The sequence below is a fragment of the Podarcis liolepis genome, assembly GCF_965112155.1.
Source record: "Podarcis liolepis genome assembly, chromosome: 2".
NCBI lineage: Eukaryota > Metazoa > Chordata > Lepidosauria > Squamata > Lacertidae > Podarcis > Podarcis liolepis.
The window spans coordinates 127619459-127639965 of record NC_139555.1 but is presented as its reverse complement, the minus strand read 5'-3'; the positions used below and the strand labels follow the sequence as shown (position 1 = coordinate 127639965).

The 20507-nt window shown below is 47.3% G+C and overlaps 2 protein-coding genes across 6 annotated transcripts in view; both read left to right on the top strand.

The window, feature by feature from the left end:
• LOC310701445 (uncharacterized protein) overlaps positions 1 to 20507 on the top strand; it is a 79970-nt gene that overhangs the window by 24444 nt on the left and 35019 nt on the right. The window contains exon 1 of one of the 3 annotated variants that reach the window (XM_083492285.1): positions 1630 to 1729. The exons of the other annotated variants lie outside the window; for them this stretch is intronic. The gene's annotated coding sequence lies outside the window, so the exon portion shown is untranslated. Of the gene's footprint in view, positions 1 to 1629; positions 1730 to 20507 lie in introns of those variants that run through there. 3 annotated transcript variants of the gene reach the window in all.
• LOC310701507 (uncharacterized protein) lies at positions 1917 to 20111 on the top strand. Of its 3 annotated transcripts, XM_083492509.1 has the most exons (3): positions 1917 to 3678; positions 4812 to 4957; positions 16780 to 20111. In XM_083492509.1, the coding sequence occupies exon 3, from the start codon at positions 16927 to 16929 to the stop codon at positions 18592 to 18594; it is 1668 nt and encodes a 555-aa protein (XP_083348635.1). In that variant the 5' UTR covers positions 1917 to 3678; positions 4812 to 4957; positions 16780 to 16926; the 3' UTR covers positions 18595 to 20111. The 3 variants fall into 3 exon arrangements, with proteins under 3 accessions (XP_083348635.1, XP_083348636.1, XP_083348634.1); XM_083492510.1 differs by lacking the exons at positions 1917 to 3678; positions 4812 to 4957 and adding an exon at positions 7900 to 7938; XM_083492508.1 differs by lacking the exons at positions 1917 to 3678; positions 4812 to 4957 and adding an exon at positions 16151 to 16360.

The following is a 20507-nucleotide window of genomic DNA, read 5'->3' as shown; positions in this document are numbered from 1 at the left end:
TGGTGGCACTGGCTCAAGGGCGACACTGTGCAATGGCTGTGAACTTCGTGCTTGTTTTGTGACTTTATCACACTTGCTCCCCTCCCCCCCCCCCATGGCAGAATAAAAAGCTCTTTCTCTGGATTAAACCTCTTGGTGTCGTTTGGCTCCTTTCGTCCCTGCTCGGGTGCAACATTTTCCTATCCATGGTTAAAAGGGCCTAGAAAGGCTACAAAAAGAGGTTCTTTATGCAGGCCCCAAACTAGACCCCAAGCAGCTATTTAAGGGCAGTGAGGGAAGAATTATGAGTTTGGAAGTGACACTGGCAGGAAGGAAGAACAGTCCTGGAGGAAGAATTATACACAGCAAATGGGAAGAAATCAGACTTTTACATACTGTATGGGATGCAGGAGGTGGTGAGGGGCTTTTTATACAGAAGCAGAGAGAAGCTGCAAAAGCCAGATATATGAGCAGAAATCAGGGCGAATGAGAAGAAATCCCCTCAGGAAGCAGGGATCCCGGGGAATCTGCCTCCTCGGCGCCTGAAACTGAGGCGAGGCTCAGATCCCGAAGGGCGGGAAGTTGGGAAAAGGCGGGAAAAGTCGTTGAGGGGAAGAAGCAGTGGGGGGAGGGGCTCCTCCTCTCTCGCCCCTCAGAGACACGACGGGGACCCTCTTGGGAGGGGAGCAGAAAGGGGTCTCTCTCTCTCTCCCCCCCCTACAACCCCCTTGCAGCGGGGGGAGGGGCTCCTCCTCTCTCGCCCCTCAGAGACACGACGGGGACCCTCTTGGGAGGGGGGCAGAAAGGGGTCTCTCTCTCTCCCCCCCCCTCACAACCCCCTTGCAGCGGGGGGAGGGGCTCCTCCTCTCTCGCCCCTCAGAGACACGACGGGGACCCTCTTGGGGGGGAGCAGAAAGGGGTCTCTCCCCCCCCTCACAACCCCCTTGCAGCGGGGGGAGGGGCTCCTCCTCTCTCGCCCCTCAGAGACACGACGGGGACCCTCTTGGGAGGGGGGCAGAAAGGGGTCTCTCTCTCTCCCCCCCCCTCACAACCCCATTGCACTCCTCTCATGGCGGAAGGGGACCCCACCCTCTCCCTGCCGGGCCAAGGGGGTCTCTGGGCGCAGGAGAGCCTGGGGGGAGGAGGGGGGAGAGGAAAGGAAGCGCCCCTTCTCTCTCAGGCAGCCCCATGTCTCTTCCCACCCCCGAGGCTGGGTCCATCTCTGGGCTTCACAGAGGACCCCCCTGGGCGGGGGGGGGAGGGACCCCCCTTTGGCTTCCCTGGGTCCGCCCCTCCCCCACTCTTCTGACCCACAGGGGGAGGGGCAGCCCTTCCCTCCTCCTCACTCAGCCTCTCCCCTCCCAGCCTCCCTCTTTGCAGATTGAGAACCACCTCCTTCTCTCCCCGCAAACCCAGGTCCCCCCCAGATATGATGCCCCCCCCCTGGCCGCCATCTCGTCCCCTGCTGTGGGGAGGAGGAGGGAGGGGGGCCAGGCCCCCATGGAGCCCCCGAGGCAGCGCCGCCCCCTCGCCTTCCCATCCCAACACAGGGAAAGGCTGCTCTGCGGACGTATCTCTAGGGGCAAGCGCATCCCAAAAGGAACCGGAAGTGTCGCGGCTGAATGTGCCGGAAGTTTCCAGGAAAGGGGAGGAGCCGGGGCGTCAGTGGAGGAAACCCCCCCCCCCGCCCTTTCTATTGCAGACAAGGAAAGCGGACTAATCCGGAGCCAGGGAGGCGGAGGACCAAGAGGTAAAGGGGGAGAGAAGGGGGGGAATAGAGGGGGGAGGACGAAGAGACCCCCCCGTAAGGAGAGCGCCCTCCCTGGGGCCCGTCGACAGGGGCCCCGATCCAGGCCCCGACCCAGGGGGGGGGGAAGGGGGGACCCAACACCTGCAAGATCTCCTGGGCAGCAGCAGCAGCACCGCTAGACTCCCCTTTCTCTTTCCTGGGGGGCCGAGAGATGCTCAGCTGCCCTGCCCCCCCCTGGAGGCCTTGGCGGGAAGGGGAATGAGGACCCCAAGCAGGGCTGGGGGTGGGGCTGAGGCCCCCCATTCTCCCTGGGGTCGTGGGGCGCCTGGCTGGGTCCCCAAGAGACCAGCTGAGCTTGTTCTGGGGATAAGCTTTCGTGTGCATGCACACTTCTTCAGATTGGACAATTTTCTACCTGAAATTTGGGAAACACTTCTCTTTCCTCTCAATAATATCTCTTTCAAACTGTGAGCCTCTCCCTTTATCTTGTCCAAACAAGATGATTTGATGGTATTGAAACCAATCCACCACCACACCTCCCACCTCATCCTGTTTATTCAGTTTTATTTCTTCTTCCAAAAAGTCCAAAAGATCTCTGTAAGTTGCCCATTGCTTCTTCCGTATTGCATTTTTTAAAAAGCTGTTGCTTTTGTGGGTGGAAGCCAAAGAGGTGTTTTTCTTTCCAGCGGATTATTATATTTATCCCATACTGTAAAAAGGATTTTCTGAATAACCTGGTTCATAGAGCTCTTGTGTGTTTTAGTTTTATCCTGCCATAAATAAGCGTGCCAACCAAACATAGTCTTACGACCTTTGTTATAAGGAAAACCTGCTCCTTTCCCCTTATGGGGTATTCAAGAGCCCATATAGTCCTTAAGTGGGTTCCATATAGGTAGGAGAAAATAACAGAGGCCAAGCAGAGAATATGGAGAAGCAAAGCGGCTAGTAGCCTGATCTTTATTGCAACAGTGTCCCCCCCCTCACCACAACCAGGAGGGAGGTGTGCAAGGCCTTATATAGTCTTTTGAAATTGCCCGCCAAAGACCAACCCCCCCCAAATATCATACAGAAGGAGAATGTCTACAGCAGGAATACATCACAGGAGGCGGTCTACAGCAGAAAACCTGTCCCCAAGGATACCTGTTAATGGTCACTAGCTGCATTACCTGGGCAGCCTGGCCATTCTTTTGTGATGGTAAATACTTTAGTTCCTGAATCCAGGTCACAGGCCCACCCTGTTCATACCTCCTTAAGGCAGTATTTGTAAGCACAAAGACAATGGGAAGGCTTCCATTTGCCTCCTTTACTGCAGAGGAATATTTAAGTACGTTTCTGAGCACAGTTCAAAGTGTTGGTGCTCCCTTGGACAAAACAAAGACACCAACCAGTTATAACTTGGAGCAAAACAGCAGCCTGTAGGCTTGGCCTTTATTGAACTGTTGCAACAGGGTGTTCCCCTCACTTGCAAGAGAGACGAAAGACAAAGAAAAATGGTGTGCAAAGTCTTATAAAGACTTTTGAAATTCCCATCCTGTAGCTCAAGCCCACCCCCAGAAACATCATGCATACATCACAGAAAGGAGGGGTTGAGGGAGGAGTTGTGGTGGTAACCTGAGTGTCCTGTCACCTGGCTGGTTCTTCCTTTCCCCCTCCCCATGAGTCACTTCCAGGAGACAAAGGGGAGTTGGCAGTTTCCTGCCCCCAGAGGGAAGATCTGATCATTGTCCTTTGTTTCAGTCGGTGCTGAATCCACTACCATATGCAAGTTCTTTGTGATTGTCTTGATTGTCTTCTGTCTAGGACCATCAGGGTTGGCATAGCAACTGGGCAGGGCTCCTGTGGATGTGCTGGGATGGTGAAGGGATTATGGCTGACCAGAAACCAAGCACCCCCCTTTGATAGTCCTTGTCATATGGAGTCAAATAAAAATGGAACACTGCAAATCCGATGTATGGTTGATTTTTCTATGAATTTATAACAGAAGTGTGGCGTATGTAGTGTGTGAGTGTGAGTGTGTGTGAAGTTTGTACAAACTGAATGATTGGGGTGGGGGGGTTCCTGCTACAGTGCTGACCTTTCAAGCCCTAAACGGCCTCAGTCCTGTATACCTGAAGGAGCGTCTCCACCTCCATCGTTCAACCTGGACAATGAGATCCAGCGCCGAGGGCCTTCTGGCGGTTCCCTCATTGCGAGAAGTGAGGTTAGAGGGAACCAGACAGAGTGCCTTCTGGGTAGTGGCGCTTGCCCTGTGGAATGCCCTCCCATCAGATGTCAAGGAAATAAGCAGCTATCTTATTTTTAAAAGACATCTGAAGGCAGCCCTGTTTAGGGAAGTTGTTAATATTTAATGCTGTATTGTTTTTAACACTTGGTTGGGAGCCGCCCAGAGTGGCTGGGGAAACTCAGCCTGATGGGCAGGGTATAAATAATAAAATATTATTACTATTATTATCACCACTATTATTATTATTATTATTATTATTATTTATTAGGCAGCCAGGCTGAATAGTTGCTGGAGCTGGGGAAGGTGGAGGCAGCCCAGAAACTGCATCTGAGAGCCCCTGCACCACTTGAAGGCAGCCAGTTGCTCCTCAGCGGAGCTTCCCGCTGCCGCTCCTACTTGTGTGCAAGGAGGAGTGGAGGCAGGGATCTCTCAGCACAAAGCCTCCACTTCTGAGAGATCTCTGCCCTGCTCCAGAACAGGGCTGCCTTCAGAGGTCTTCCAAAAGTTATGTAGTTCTTTCTCTCTTTGACATCTGATATTGGGGGGCGTGTGTTCCACAGGGAGGGTGCCACTACCGAGAAGGCCCTCTGCCTGGTACCCTGTAAATGTGAGGGAACTGCCAGAAGACCCTCGGAAGTGGACCTCAGTGATGATATTTTCTTTTCCTTGTGTTAGATGCATGTTGAAACAAGGTGTGGTTGACATGGGCATGTCTGGATCACAGATTTCTGCCCAACACCACTCCTCTTCCGGGACATACCTGTGATGTTTTGATGACACTATGAGAAATGTGTTGTGGGAACTATTAAAAATTCATGTAATCTTTGTCCTGGACATTTTCTTTTTTGCTCTCCTTAGAGATTGAGACCTTTGTTGCAACAAATAAAGGATCAGGCCTTCTGGCCACAGATTTGCTTCCTCATTGCTTGCCTGCCGCCTCGCGTTTTCTGATCAATCCAGCATCCGCAGGGCTAGACTCCAGCAAAGTTGGAAAGCACTTTAAGGTAGGGCACCCCAAGAATTGTTATTTTCACCTGGAAGGAGTTGGGGAGCTGTCAAAACCAAACCCCAGTTTTCCCCATGTGGCAAGACCACCTGGAATAATTTTACCCTTATGATTTCTATATAATCATATATATCCATATGTATCCATATATCCATGTATCTAACTGATTTTTAATAGCTAAGGCTTCAAGGCTTCAGCAGAACTAAAACGCTTAGATTTTAGAAATCCAAAGCTGACCTCTGTCCCATTTCTCCCCCAGTGTCTTGCTAACATTTGAAGGAAATAATAAATCTGATGTGCTGGCACTTTCCTCCCTTGGAGACAGCTCCTCAGCGGCTGAGTCGGGGGAACTGGAAAAAATAGTTAACCGCAATGTTCTAGCCAGTAGCGGGGGCGGGGGGTTGTCCATGCTTTCAAAATAAGTTTCTTTTCCTCTTTCTTACTGTAAATTGGGGGAAAGGGCAGGCTGACGTACCATCTGAGAAAAAAACAGAAGCAAGGGCATTCTTTACATGGTCAGGGGAAAAGCTTGTGTGCGCGCTCATTGGTTTGATTTTTGCTGCCATATACGATTATGTCAGGTTTCGGCTGTTTGTGCTGCAGTATAAAACCCCATTCCATAAGGATTTCGCTGCCCAGGCTCTGGAAATTATTCCACTGGGTCATTATTGCTCAGCAATAAAATATAACCTTCTTTTTCTCCACTGCTGTGTCTGTCAATTCTTGGACACAACTTGAGTGGGCCACAGGTATTCTAGATATCCTTGCCACACCCATGACACAGAAGTTGCAGAGTCCGGCCTGCTGCTGGATGTGTCCCAATCCATAAAACAGTGTTGGAGAGGCTGCGTCTAAGACCACGTCCCTCCTTTTTGGTGGGGAGAAGATAGTGTTCCCCAGGTGACTGCTCAGTGTCCCAGTGGAGCTGCTTTTTTGGGGGGAGCACTCTTCTTCCCCCCCCCTCCCTCAAGGCTGGCTCCATCTCTGCCCTTCAAAAAGGATCTTGCAATGCAAACATTGGGGGGAGCCCCCCAGCCCTTCTCCCACCCTTCTGATCCACGGGGAGGGGAGCCCTTCTCTATCTTCCTCTCCCTCCCCAAACCTCCCAATCACGTGGCCCCTCGTCCTCCTCCTCTCCAGGCCTCTTCTCTTCCGAAAATGAGGGAGGAGACCCTTCCCCTCTAACCTGCCTCTCTCTTAAACAACTTCTTTCCTCTCTGGGAAGCAGAGCTCAGTGGCCAAGGGAGAGGAATGTGGGGCAAAAAGGGATTCTTCCCCCTCCCAGGAAACATCATTTCCCTTCCCTCCAAACAAGCTCTATAATTCCCTTTCTTTCCTGAAAAGGTCTCAGGATCCATCCCCGGCAGGGGCACCCCCCCCCAATCCCTGAAAAGACTCCTCCTGGGGGCAGGAAGGGGGCACAGCCTGCCCCCCTCCTGCCCCCTCTCCACTCCCCGCTATGGGGTGCAGAACTTGCCCCAGGACCCCGCAGGGCAAGTCAGGCCCACATCTCCTCCTCCAGCGACGCCCCCACTCGACTGGCAGCCACCCAGAGTGGCTGGGGAAACTCAGCCAGATGGGCAGGGTATAAATAATAAATTACTATTACTATTATTATCACTAGTATTATTATTATTATTATTGGTCTGTGGTGCTCAATGTTTAGGTATAGTAAATATTAGGATTTAATTAGAACTTGTGTGTTATAGCGGGGATATGTTATAAGATAGTCTCAGTGTATTTTAGAAGGTATAGGAAGGTCTAGGAAAGGGTGCACCTGCTTCTGAGCATCAGAAATAAGCATGGAAAGAGTTAATATCATTAACCTATCGGAATCTGCCCCCACCCTCTGTAACAAGCAGCTGTAGTTGGGATTTAATATCAGCTCATGAAAAGTTGGGCACACGACCCGGAAAGCTGCCTGGCTCCCTCCGTCTGAAGGCGGAGATATGCACCACACGCCACAGTCGAATTCGGCTGGACTTGCCGTGGGAACGCAGAAGGGGCAAGCAAGGAAGGGGGAGACGGCCAAAGAAACCTGCTCTCCCACAAGTGCCCCCCCTGCCAATTCCGTAACATTAGCAAAGCCCAAGTTCAAACACCAGCCCCTATTTAAAAGAGGCCCCCGTAATGACCACACTGGACTTCCCTTTACGGTTGCCATAAGTTACTCTCCAGGGACGCGGGTGGAACTGTGGGTTAAACAACAGAGCCTAGGGCTTGGTGATCGGAAGGTTTTAATCCCCGCGACGGGCTGAGCTCCCATTGCTCGGTCCCTGCTCCTGCCAACCTAGATGTTTGAAAGCAGGTCAAAGTGCAAGTAGATAAATAGGTACCACTCCAGCGGGAAGGTAAACGGCGTTTCCGTGCGCTGCTCTGGTTTGCCAGAAGCGGCTTAGTCCTGCTGGCCACATGACCCGGAAGCTGTACGCCGGCTCCCTCAGCCAATAAACCAAGATGAGCGCCGCAACCCCAGAGTCGGCCACGACTGGACCTAATGGTCAGGGGTCCCATTAGCTTTAAGTTACTCTCTAAGTCCCAAAAGTGTGTAGCAACTCCGGTCTACTTTGCAGGGCTGTTGTAACAGGGACATCCTACGCCTCGGCCCTGCCTCCCCCCCCCCCGGTCGGGAAATGGGTGTGAAACCGACCGGACCCCCCCTCTCCCGGCAAGGGATTAAAAGAGATGAAGGGGGGTGTCACCTTCCTGCCCTGGAGGACTTTTTTGGAGGTGGGGGTAAGTCTCTTTCCCTGCTGTCTCCGGGGATCCTCTCAGGAAAGAATTGAGAAAATAGAGCTTGTTTGGAAGGAGAATTTGTCTGTCCTGGGAGGGAGGGGCCACTCATTCCTCCCCCCCCCCAGGTCAGTGAGCTCCACGTCCTAGAGAGGCAGGGAGGTTTGGAGGGGGCAAGGGGGAGGGGAGGGGCCTGATCCACATTCCCGGAAGAGGAGCAGCTCTGCTGAGGAGGAGGGAAAAGAGGTGCGAAATATATCTATATATTGGGGGGGGGAGAGACTGGGGAGTCCATGGAAGGGTTAATGGGGGCGAGAGAGGCTGGGATGGAAACCTCTCCCTCCCCCCCCCCCCGTCTTCCTTCTGGGATGGGGAGAGATTTGGCAGGAAGGCTGAGCCGGCCAGGGGGGCCCCTGGGGAAAGGGGACCCTTGGGGGTGGAGGGAGGAAGGGGAAAAAGTGTGTGTCCCCAGATAAGACTCCCATCATCCCTGGCCATGGAATATGAAGCTGATTTGAAGATTGGTTTCTTCTTTACATATTATTATTATTATTATTATTATTATTATTATTATTATATTCAGGTAGACACACCACTGGTTTCATCTTCTTTCTTTTCTTTCCCACAATGGATGGATGTTGTTGTTTAGTCGTTTCGTTGTGTCCGCCTCTTCGTGACCCCATGAACCAGAGCACGCCAGGCACTCCTGTCTTCCACTGCCTCCCGCACTTTGGTCAGACTCATGCTGGTAGCTTCGAGAACACTGTCCAACCATCTCGTCCTCTGTCATCCCCTTCTCCTTGTGCCCTCCATCTTTCCCAACATCAGGGTCTTTTCCAGGGAGTCTTCTCTTCTCATGAGGTGGCCAAAGTACTGCAGCCTCAGCTTCAGGATCTGTCCTTCCAGTGAGCACTCAGGGCTGATTTCCCTAAGAATGGAGAGGTTTGATCTTCTTGCAGTCCATGGGACTCTCAAGAGTCTCCTCCAGCACCAGAATTCTAAAGCATCCATTCTTTGGCGATCAGCCTTCTTGATGGTCCAGCTCTAACTTCCATACATCACTACTGGGAAAACCGTAGCTTTAACTATACGGACCTTTGTTGGCAAGGTGATGTCTCTGCTTTTTAAGATGCTGTCTAGGTTTGCCATCGCCTTTCTCCCAAGGAACAGGCATCTTTTAATTCCGTGGCTGCTGTCACCATCTGCAGTGATCATGGAGCCCAAGAAAGTAAAATCTCTCACTGCCTCCATTTCTTTCCCTTCTATTTGCCAGGAGGTGATGGAACCAGTGGCCATGATCTTCGTTTTTTTGATGTTGAGCTTCAGACCATATTTTGTGCTCTCCTCTTTCACCCTCAATAAAAGGTTCTTTAATTCCTCCTCACTTTCTGCCATCAAGGTTGTGTCATCTGCATATCTGAGGTTGTTGATATTTCTTCCGGCAGTCTTAATTCCGGCTTGGGATTCATCCAGCCCAGCCTTTCGCCTGATGAATTCTGCATATAAGTTAAATAAGCAGGGAGACAATATACAGCCTTGCCGTACTCCTTTCCCAATTTTGAACCAATCAGTTGTTCCATATCCAGTTCTAACTGTAGCTTCTTGTCCCACGTAGAGATTTCTCAGGAGACAGATGAGGTGATCAGGCACTCCCATTTCTTTAAGAACGTGCCATAGTTTGCTGTGGTCGACACAGTCAAAGGCTTTTGCATAGTCAATGAAGCAGAAGTAGATGTCTTTCTGGAACTCTCTAGCTTTCTCCATAATCCAGCGCATGTTTGCAAGTGGGTCTCTGGTTCCTCTGCCTCTTCTAAATCCAGCTTGCACTTCTGGGAGTTCTCGGTCCACATACTGCTTAAGCCTGCCTTGTAGAATTTTAAGCATAACCTTGCTAGCGTGTGAAATGAGTGCAATTGTGCGGTAGTTGGAGCATTCTTTGGCACTGCCCTTCTTTGGGATTGGGATGTAGACTGATCTCCAATCCTCTGGCCACTGCTGAGTTTTCCAAACTTGCTGCCATATTGAGTGTAGCACCTTAACAGCATCATCTTTAATATTTTAAATAGTTCAGCTGGAATATCATCACTTCCACTGGCCTTGTTATTAGCGGTGCTTTCTAAGGCCCATTTGACTTCACTCTCCAGGATGTCTGGCTCAAGGTCAGCAACCACACTACCTGGGATGTACGAGCCATCCATATCTTTCTGGTATAATTCCTCTGTGTATTCTTGCTATCTCTTCTTGATGTCTTCTGCTTCTGTTAGGTCCTTACCACTTTTGTCCTTTATTATGGTAATCTTTGTACAAAATATTCCTTTCATATCTCCTATTTTCTTGAAGAGATCTCTGGTTCTTCCCATTCTGTTGTTTTCCTCTATTTCTTTGCATTGCTCGTTTAAGAAGGCCTTCTTGCCTCTCCTTGCTATTTTTTGGAAATCTGCATTCAATTTCCTGTATCTTTGGCTTTAGCTTCTCCATCTTTGGCTGCAGAGAATATAATCAATCTGATTTCGATGCTGCCCACCTGGTGATGTCCATGTGTAGAGTCGTCTCTTGTGTTGTTGGAAAAGCGTGTTTGTGATGACCAGCTTGTTCTCTTGACAGAACTCTATTAGCCTTTGCCCTGCTTCGTTTTGATCTCCAAGGCCAAACTTGCCAGTTGTTCCTTTTATCTCTTGATTCCCTACTTTAGCATTCTAATCCCCTATAATGAGAAGAACATCCTTCTTTGGTGTCACTTCTATAAGGTGTTGTAAGTCTTCATAGAATTGGTCGATTTCAGTTTCTTCAGCACCCATACTTGGTGCATAAACCTGGATTACTGTGATGTTAAAAGTTCTGCCTTGGATTCGTATCGAGATCATTCTACAGTGGTGCCTCGCAAGACGAAAATAATCCATTCCGCGAGTCTTTTCGTCTAGTGGTTTTTTCGTCTTGCGAAGCAACCCGATTAGCGGATTAGCGCTATTAGCGGATTAGCAGCTATTAAAGGCTTAGCGGCTTAGCGGCTAAAAGGCTATTAGCGGCTTAGAAAAAGGGGGGGGGGAGAAAGCGAAAAAAAATCGGAACACTCGCAAGACGTTTTCGTCTTGCGAAGCAAGCCCATAGGGAAATTCGTCTTGTGAAGCAGCTCAAAAACGGAAAACCCTTTCGTCTAGCGGGTTTTCCATCTTGCGAGGCATTCTTCTTGCGGGGCACCACTGTATCATTTTTGAGATTGCATCCCAGTACAAACTTGACATCTTCAGAAACAGATGGGTTTCAGAGGGAAACGGAGTTAAACGTGGTCAAAAAAGTGAAATACCTGGGGGTTAACTTGTCTTCCAAAAATTTGAATTTATTCAAAGACAACTATGAAAAATGTTGGTCTGAAGTTAAAAAAGATCTAGAAATTTGGTCAAGACTGAAACTTTCCTTGTTGGGCCGAATAGCAGCTATAAAAATGAACGTTTTGCCAGAGATGTTGTTCTTGTTTCAAACCTTACAGATCGTGGACAGAGTGGAATGTTTTGGAAAGTGGCAGAAGGATATCTCAAAGTTTGTTTGGCAGGGCAAAAAGCCCCGAATAAAGTTTAAAATACTAACTGACGCAAAAGAAAGAGGGGGGTTTGCCCTGCCAGACTTAAGGTTATATTATGAAGCTGCAGCCTTCTGCTGGATGAAAGATTGGTTGTTGCTAAAGAACACTGACGTCCTAGATCTGGAAGGGTTTAACAATTCCCTAGGATGGCATGCGTATTTGTGGTACGACAAGGTAAAGACACATAAAATGTTTAAAAACCATATTGTCAGAAAAGCAATATTTATAGTCTGGATAAAATATAAGGATTTGTTAGAAAATAAGACCCCGAGGTGGTTATCACCAGTGGAGGCCAAGGCTCGGAAAAGACCCAATATGGAGGTCGGCTGGCCGACATATGGGGAAATAATAGAAAAAAATGGAAATAATTGGAGGTTACAGAGTTATGAAAGACTAAAGGATAAGGTGCAAGATTGGTTTCATTATGCCCAAATTCAGGAGGTGTTTAAGATGGATAAAAAAAAAACAGGCTTCCAGGTGGAAAAATCGAAACTAGAGACAGAATTGTTAGAACCAAAGACTAAGTTATTATCAAGAATGACTTCCGGGGTTGGCACGATCTGGAAATGGCGGATCCCCTCTGAGCTCCGGAGGGAATCGGCTCAGCGGAGGATGGGTCTTTGCCGTGCCGGCGACACGGGGACCCTTAAAAACCGCAGGCGCGGAAGCCTGCGGACTGAAGACTCGGTGGGTGCCTTAAACGCCCCCCCCCCTGATTCACGAAGAGCCTTTTTAAAGGCTGCGGAGGGGATACGGGGGGCGGCGCGGCGCTGAGAGTCGATCGCTACCTCCGCCGAGTGAAGCCGCGAGCCATGACTGGAGAGCGCTGACTTCCTTCCTTGAAATTCGGACTGAAAAATAACCCGTGAGTAAAACGGAATTGGACTTTTAGAAACTTTTCCTGTGAATTTGAGACGACCGGGGTGTGTGCTAAAAGGAAGTCCGCACCCCCCCTTTGCAGACGATTTAGAGCAACGACATAAGAACTAAGCTGGAGAGTCCACCCTATAAGGGGTGAGTTAAAAAAGACAGTAACTTCCAAGATTTCGTAAAAAAGTAATTTTGAGCAGGAGAGTGGAGTTTCGGAAGTCTCTTTTTTTGTTGTAAACAACCCCCCCTCCCGGGCCCGGGAGCGCCCTGTTTCGGAGCTTGTGTAAGAGGAGCAGAGTTTGACAGCTGTCAAAGCTGTCAAACGGGCAATTTAAAGTGGAAAAACTTTTATTTAAGATCCCTTTGGATTAAAATGAGTTACAATTGAATAAAATTGTTGGAAATAAAGTAACAACAATAAGTTTGAGGATTGTTGGAGAAAAGAACACTAAGTATCCAGATTCCCTCTAGGGGGAATTCTGTGAAACTACAATGGCTGTGGATGGAAAAATACTAGGGGAAATCGAAAGAATGTTTCAGCTGGTGGGAATCCTACAAGAGCAGACTTCAGCTATGAGTAAACAACTTATGACCTTGACTCCTGGAACAAGCAGTTTTGCTGAATGTAGTGAGGACCTGAATGAGAAAGAATCCACAGCTGAATCTGAAATGATATCTAAAGAAGTGCAAGAGACTAAACAAGAAAAAGAGAAAGTAAAGTTGGAAAGTACCAACCAGGAACTGACACCTGTGGAATATAAGCAAGGAGACTTTTGGATTAAGTTTACTACAAATCTACGAAAGATGCAAAAGACGAAAGTGGAGGCCCCGGGAATTTATGGAATGCAGGACTTTAAAATAAAGAAATATAATTGGGGCCTCCACGCTCACACTGACTCTGACTTTGACTACGATTTTGAAGATCCAGGCCTTGTGGAAATTCTTCAGCAGCTGTTTCCAAAAATGCGTATGGGAAGAGATTATGGGTTGATTCTGACAGAACTTTTTCGAGACTTGATGACCGACATAAAAGACTACCAACAAGACCGGCGGAGAGGGACTGAAAGAGACTTGAGAGCCTCGGACGTGTGGGACCCAGGCTAAGAACTGACATTTTGGACATGTATTGGGAAGGGACGCAAATCGGGGATGGGAGGGAGGGAAGGATGTATTTAACAACACTCAAAATTATGTGGTTTAGTTAATATGACTTTTATCTAAGATAATTCGGGAAATCGACGGAAGAGAACTGGGGTCCAACTTAGAAAAATTTATTTTGCTTTTTTTTTTAATATATATATAAGGACTAATATGATGCATAAGAGGAGAACTGCCAATTTGCTGATATAATTTTGGGAATAGGGATGCAAGGGAGGGGGTGGGGGGAAGTCAAGGAGTAAGGTTAGGAAAATAAGACTTTCTGAAATTATACATGTTTTTTGTGTTTTTTATTTGTCTGTTTTTGTGTTTGTATTTGTCTGTATAAAATGTGAAAAACCAATAAAAAAAAATTTTAAAAAAAGAATGTATAACTTGCTGCTTAAATGGAACACCCAGGATGAGACAGTTAAATCGGCCATGATAAAGTGGGCTCAAGACATTGGGTACAACATCATGTTTGAAGATTGGGAAAGGTTATGCACCACTGGTATGAAATTTACGGCATGTAATGCCTTGAAAGAAAACATTATGAAAATGATATACAGGTGGTACATGACCCCAGTCAAGCTTGCAAAGATATATCATTTGACTGACAATAGATGTTGGAAGTGTAAAGAGGCTGAAGGGACATTTTTTCACCTATGGTGGACGTGCCCTAAAGTGAAGGCCTTCTGGGAAATGATATATAATGAGTTAAAAAAGGTGTTTAAGTACACCTTCCCTAAGAAACCAGAGGCCTTCCTCTTGGGCATTGTCGGCCAAAAGGTGTTAAAGAAGGATAGAACGTTTTTTATGTACGCAACTACAGCAGCAAGGATTCTCATCGCAAAACATTGGAAGACTCAAGATCTGCCCACACTGGAAGAGTGGCAAACGCAGCTGATAGACTATATGGAATTGGCTGAGATGACCTCCAGGATCCGAGATTTGGGAGAAGAAGCAATGGAGGAGGACTGGAAAAAATTTAAGGACTATCTGCAAAAGTTCTATAAATTATTTGAATTATAAGAATTCGTACGACTTGGAAAGAATAGCTCCAGCAAAGAGGGTAGAAGATATTGAAATTAAATAATAAATTAATGAAAGGATTAAATGTTTAAAGGTTGGAAATGTTATTATATTGGTTGACTAAAGTAAATTGACAATAAGTAATTTAAACTAAAACGTAAGCTTTGAAGGTACAAAAGAAACGTATGAAACAAGGTTATAATTTGCTGATATTTTTATTGTTAAGAATGCATTGCGGGGGAGATTTGGGGAAGTCCGATAATAGACTGGAACAAGCTTGAAATAATCAATTTTTCTGTCTTTTTTCTTCTTTCATCTTTCTGTAATTGATACTTTTTCTGTGTAAATTGATGAATATATTCTATCTGGAAAAAAGCAATAAAAATATATTTTTTAAAAAAAATCGGAACACTCGCAAGACGTTTCGTCTTGCGAAGCAAGCCCATAGGGAAATTCGTCTTGTGAAGCAGCTCAAAAACGGAAAACTCTTTCGTCTAGCGGGTTTTCCATCTTGCGAGGCATTCTTCTTGCGGGGCACCACTGTATCATTTTTGAGATTGCATCCCAGTACAGCTTTCGCCACTCTTTTGTTGACTATGAGGGCCACTCCATTTCTTTTACGGGTTTCTTGCCCACAGTAGTAGATATGATGGTCATCCGAACTGAATTTGCCCATCCCTGTCCATTTTAGTTCACTGATGCCCAGGATGTCAATATTTATTCTTGCCATCTCATTTTTGACCACATCCAGCTTACCAAGGTTCATGGTTCTTACATTCCAGGTTCCTATGCAATATTTTTCTTTACAGCATTGGACTTTCCCTTCGCTTCCAGGCATATCTGCAACTGAGCGTCCTTTGGGCTTTGGCCCAGCTGCTTCATCAGCTCTGGATCTACTTGTCCTTGTCCTCCACTCTTCCTCAGTAGCATGTTGGACGCCTTCCGACCTGAGGGGCTCATCTTCCAGCGCCATAACTTTTATATGCTTGTTGTCTTTGTCCATGGAGTTTTCTTGGCAGGGATACTGGAGTGGCTTGCCGGTTCCTGCTCCAGGTGGATCACGTTTGGTCAAAACTCTCCACCATGACCTGTCCATCTTGGGTGACACTGCACGGCATAGCTCATAGCTTCTCTGAGTTATTCAAGCCCCTTTGCCACGGCAAGGCAGTGATCCATGAAGGGGACAATGGGTATTATTCACCTTTAATACTCACCTTTTTCAGTGTCACACATATTTTTATCTTGTGGTCTTCAGGTAAGAGAGGTATACAAATGTACCGTATTTTTCGCCCTATAAGATGCACCGTCCCATAAGGCGCACCTAGTTTTTTGGGGGGGGAAATAAAGGGGGGGAAATTAATTCCCCCCCAGGCGCGGGGCTGGGTCGGGGGAAGCCCGAGTTTCCCCCGACCCCAGCCCCCAAACAGGCAGCTCTCTGCAAGCCGTGGGAGCCCAGCGCTGGCTCCCGCTGCTTGCGGAGAGGTCCACGAAGCCTGGACGTGCTGAGCACAACGCGTGCAGGCTTCAGCATACAGGCAACAGCATGCAGGATGCGCACCGACCCCCCTCGCTCTCCAGGCTTCAGCGAAAGCTTGCATTGGCCCATAGGACGCACACACTTTCCCCCATCATTTTTCGAGGGGGAAAAGTGCGTCCTATAGGGCGAAAAATACGGTAATAAATAATTCCCAGTTGGAGCAGAGCTAGAATATCCAGAAGCCCTAGGTCACCCACGGCAAAGGAGAAAGAACAGTGAGAGAGGCCTGGACAGGGAATCTCTACTAAGATAAGCCAGTGTCAGGAGGCAGGTGCGAGACCCGGTGGCATATAATTATTATAAATAATAATTGGGGTGGGTGTCTCAATCTGGCCTTCCCAGCGGTCAGGCTCCAGCTGCTTTCCTTCTGCATCTCCAGCTCTCTCCATTCAAGAATGCAAGGCTGAGAGATGGAGGTCCAACCCCAAGAACATTCTCCAACTGAGCACTCCTTCAACCGACCACAAGCACCAAGCCTTGTCACTAGACTTATATATGGGTCTCCAGAAATGGTCACTATGCACCTCCTGAGGCCAAAGGGAGTGTGCAGGTGATGAATAAAGATCTAGAGGCCAAAGGGGACAAAATGTGTCCCAAGGGGTGCAGGATTATAGTGCAGAGGATGAAGAACTTCATGATGAACTTAGGACCCTGAGGAATATTGGAACATACAGCAGCTCCCTTTCCTGTGAGAAACCACTTTTTATAAAACGTAAAGCCCACAGTTCAACCGTATTCTAAGATAATGCTGCTTCATTAACAATAATTAAGGGTTATAAAAGGCTGGTGGTGCATGACCATTATTTTACATTATTTCATTTGCCTTTCCTAAAAATTTGGAACATATGGAGGACTGGAGAGATTGTACAAGACATTAAAATAAGAGCAGGTGCTAATTGATGTGTGTAATAGTCCTTTGTTCTCTTCCTAGAAAACAAAAAGGATTTTCTCCCCACCCCATCGAAAGAAGACAATGGAGAAGGCAATCAGAATTCTGGAGGGCCATGTCTAATGGGAATAATGAAGAAAACATTTAAATACATGGAGTGTGAAAATAGAACATAAACAATTTGAAAGTATGGAGTGTGGAATGAGCTTCACCGACAGCGGAAACCTTAGAAAACACCAATGGAGTCACACAGGGGAGAAATCATTTAAATGTATGGAGTGTGGAAAGAGCTTCAGTAGGAGTGGACACCTTAGAATTCATCTACGGACTCACACGGGGGAGAAACCATTTAAATGCATGGAGTGTGGAAAGAGCTTCACTGATAGTGGACACCTTAGAATTCATCTACGGACTCACATGGGGAAGAAACCATTTAAATGCATGGAGTGTGGAAAGAGCTTCACTAATAGTGGACACCTTAGAATTCATCTACGGACTCACACGGGGGAGAAACCTTTTAAATGTATGGAGTGTGGAAAGAGCTTCAGTACTAGTGGAAACCTTAGAATTCATCAACGGATTCACACAGGGGAGAAACCATTTAATTGCATGGAGTGTGGAAAGAGCTTCAGTGGGAGTGGAGACCTTAGAAAACATCAACGGATTCACACAGGGGAGAAACCATTTAAATGCATGGAGTGTGGAAAGAGCTTCAGTCAGAGTGGACAGCTTAGAATTCATCTACGTGCTCACATGGGGGAGAAACCATTTAAATGCATGGAGTGTGGAAAGAGCTTCACTGGTAGTGGAAACCTTAGAATTCATCAACGGACTCACACAGGGGAGAAGCCATTTCAGTGCATGGAGTGTGGAAAGAGCTTCACTAATAGTGGACACCTTAGAATTCATCAACGGACTCACACTGGGGAGAAACCATTTGAATGCCTGGAGTGTGGAAGGAGCTTCACTGATAGTGGAAACCTTAGAATTCATCAACGGACTCACACTGGGGAGAAACCATTTGAATGCATGGAGTGTGGAAGGAGCTTCACTAATAGTGGACACCTTAGAATTCATCAACGGACTCACACTGGGGAGAAACCATTTGAATGCATGGAGTGTGGAAAGAGCTTCAGTGGGAGTGGACACCTTAGAATTCATCAACGGACTCACACAGGGGAGAAACCATTTAATTGCATGGAGTGTGGAAAGAGCTTCAGTCGGAGTGGAGACCTTAGAATTCATCAACGGAGTCACACTGGGGAGAAACCATTTGAATGCATGGAGTGTGGAAAGAGCTTCAGTGGGAGTGGACACCTTAGAATTCATCAACGGACTCACACAGGGGAGAAACCATTTAATTGCATGGAGTGTGGAAAGAGCTTCAGTGGGAGTGGAGACCTTAGAAAACATCAACGGACTCACACTGGGGAGAAACCATTTAAATGCATGGAGTGTGGAAAGAGCTTCACTAATAGTGGACACCTTAGAATTCATCAACGGACTCACACTGGGGAGAAACCATTTGAATGCATGGAGTGTGGAAAGAGCTTCAGTGGGAGTGGACACCTTAGAATTCATCAACGGACTCACACAGGGGAGAAACCATTTAAATGTATGGAGTGTGGAAAGAGCTTCAGTCAAAGTGGAGACCTTAGAGTTCATCAACGGACTCACACGGGGGAGAAACCATTTAAATGCATAGAATGTGGAAAGAGCTTCACTACTAGTGGAAACCTTAGAAACCATCAACGGACTCACACAGGGGAGAAACCATTTCAATGCATGGAATATGGAAGGAGCTTCAGTACAAGTGGAGTTCTTACAAAACATCAACAAACTCATACAGGGGAGTAACAATATAAGTCCTAGGGAAATGGACAGAGGTTCAGTTGTAGTGGAAGTCTTACAAACGATCAAAAGACTCCGAGGGGTAAGAGTTGTAATAGTGGTGACACCCACAGGCCATCAATTAACTCAAAGAAGAGAAAGCATTTAACTAGAAGGAGTATGGATCCTGCTTTGGTTATTATGCAACGCTTTTTAGAGAGTTGAACCTTTTTCTCTCCAAGTTGACACTTTCTTTCACATCAATAGTAGGAAATCAGTCTTAATTGCAGGCAGCGTGTGTGAGCTTCTGTTGTTTGTAACGTGGTCTAGACATTTATTTAAAGTAATGAAGGTAACATTTCACAATAGTAAGCCTAATTAATATTTAATGTGAATCTGTAGTGTTGCTGCTGAAAGAGGGTGGACTTGGAGTGAGCTGGTGTTGGTGTTTGGTGGAGGGAGCTGGAAATGTTTGTATCTGGGGATAGAGAGTTTCTCAAAGTGGAGCTGAGACTGGTGGTCTTGCATGAGGAGGGAAGGGGGCACAGGGAAGAAGGGGCCATAGCAGAGCATCTCAAAGCAATGTGCTGGGGGGCGGGAGCCATGGTGACACAAGTGTGTGTAGAATGCTATTCCCATAATGACGCAGGCGAGAAACCGTAAGGATGAGTATAATGGGGAAGGAGGTTCAGGAAGGTCCCCAACCCAGAGTGCTAAGGGTCAGCTTCCTCCAAATCCACCAGCTGCCCCAAGGCAGGAGCCACCTCTGGGCCTGAGGGTGGAAAGCCTCCCTCCACCTTTGCAACTGGACATGATCCGAGGGCAGTGATGGCAAACCTTTTAGAGATGGAGTACCCAAACTGCAACACAAAACCCACTTATTTATCACAAAGTGCCAACTACTGCAATGCGCTCTTTGTGGGGCTACCTTTGAAGGTGACCCGGAAACTACAACTAATGCAGAATGTGGCAGCTGCACTGGTGACTGGGAGCGGCCGCCGAGACCACAGAACACCGGTCTTGAAAGGCCTAAATTGGCTCCCAGTACGTTTCCAAGCACAATTTAAAGCGTTGGTGCTGACCTTGAAAGCCCTAAACGGCCTCGGTCCAGTATACCTGAAGGAGCATCTCCACCCTCATCGTTCTGTCCAGACACTGAGGTCCAGCGCCAAGGGCCTTCTGGCAGTTGTCTCCCTGCGAGAAGCCCAGTTACAGGGAACCAGGCAGAGGGCCTTCTTGGTGGTGGCACCCGCCCTGTGGAACACCCTCCCACCAGATGTCAAAGAGAACAACTACCACCAGACTTTTAGAAGACATCTGAAAGCAGCCCTGTTTAGGGAAGCTTTTAATGTTTGATGCATTATTGTAATTTAATATTTTGTTGGAAGCCGCCCAAAGTGGCCCAGCCAGATGGGCAGGGTATAAATAATAAATTATTATTATTACTATAACGCGGCAATTCTACCTGTATATTTAATTTTTTTCTGTTTGTTTCACATTTCTTCTCTATGACTACTGTTGTAATAAATAATCCTTCATAAAAGTTATTTCCTTACATTCTTCATTAAATTGTCTTTCCATTGATCTGTAATGTTATGGTATAACTGAGTGCTTTTTTTCCTAAAAAAAATGCTTAGGGGGTACTTGTTCCGTTCGCAAAGTAAAGGAAGGATGGAACTCTGATTAATAAGAATACACACAGAGGCTTGAACCAGCAAGACTCTGGGAAGGGTGCGTATAATCGTCTCTCTGTGCTTGTCCGATTCCCACAGCCCCCGCCCCAGGCCGGTTTATTCACAAAAGAACTTTTTACAGTGTGTTCGTAAGAACTAATCAGATTTCTTCTGAGCATTTCCACAAACCCACGTGGGGAGAAAGTTAAACTACTAAAACTAATTAAGCACAAATATTTCTGGGGTAAACAAAGAAGAGCATTTAGC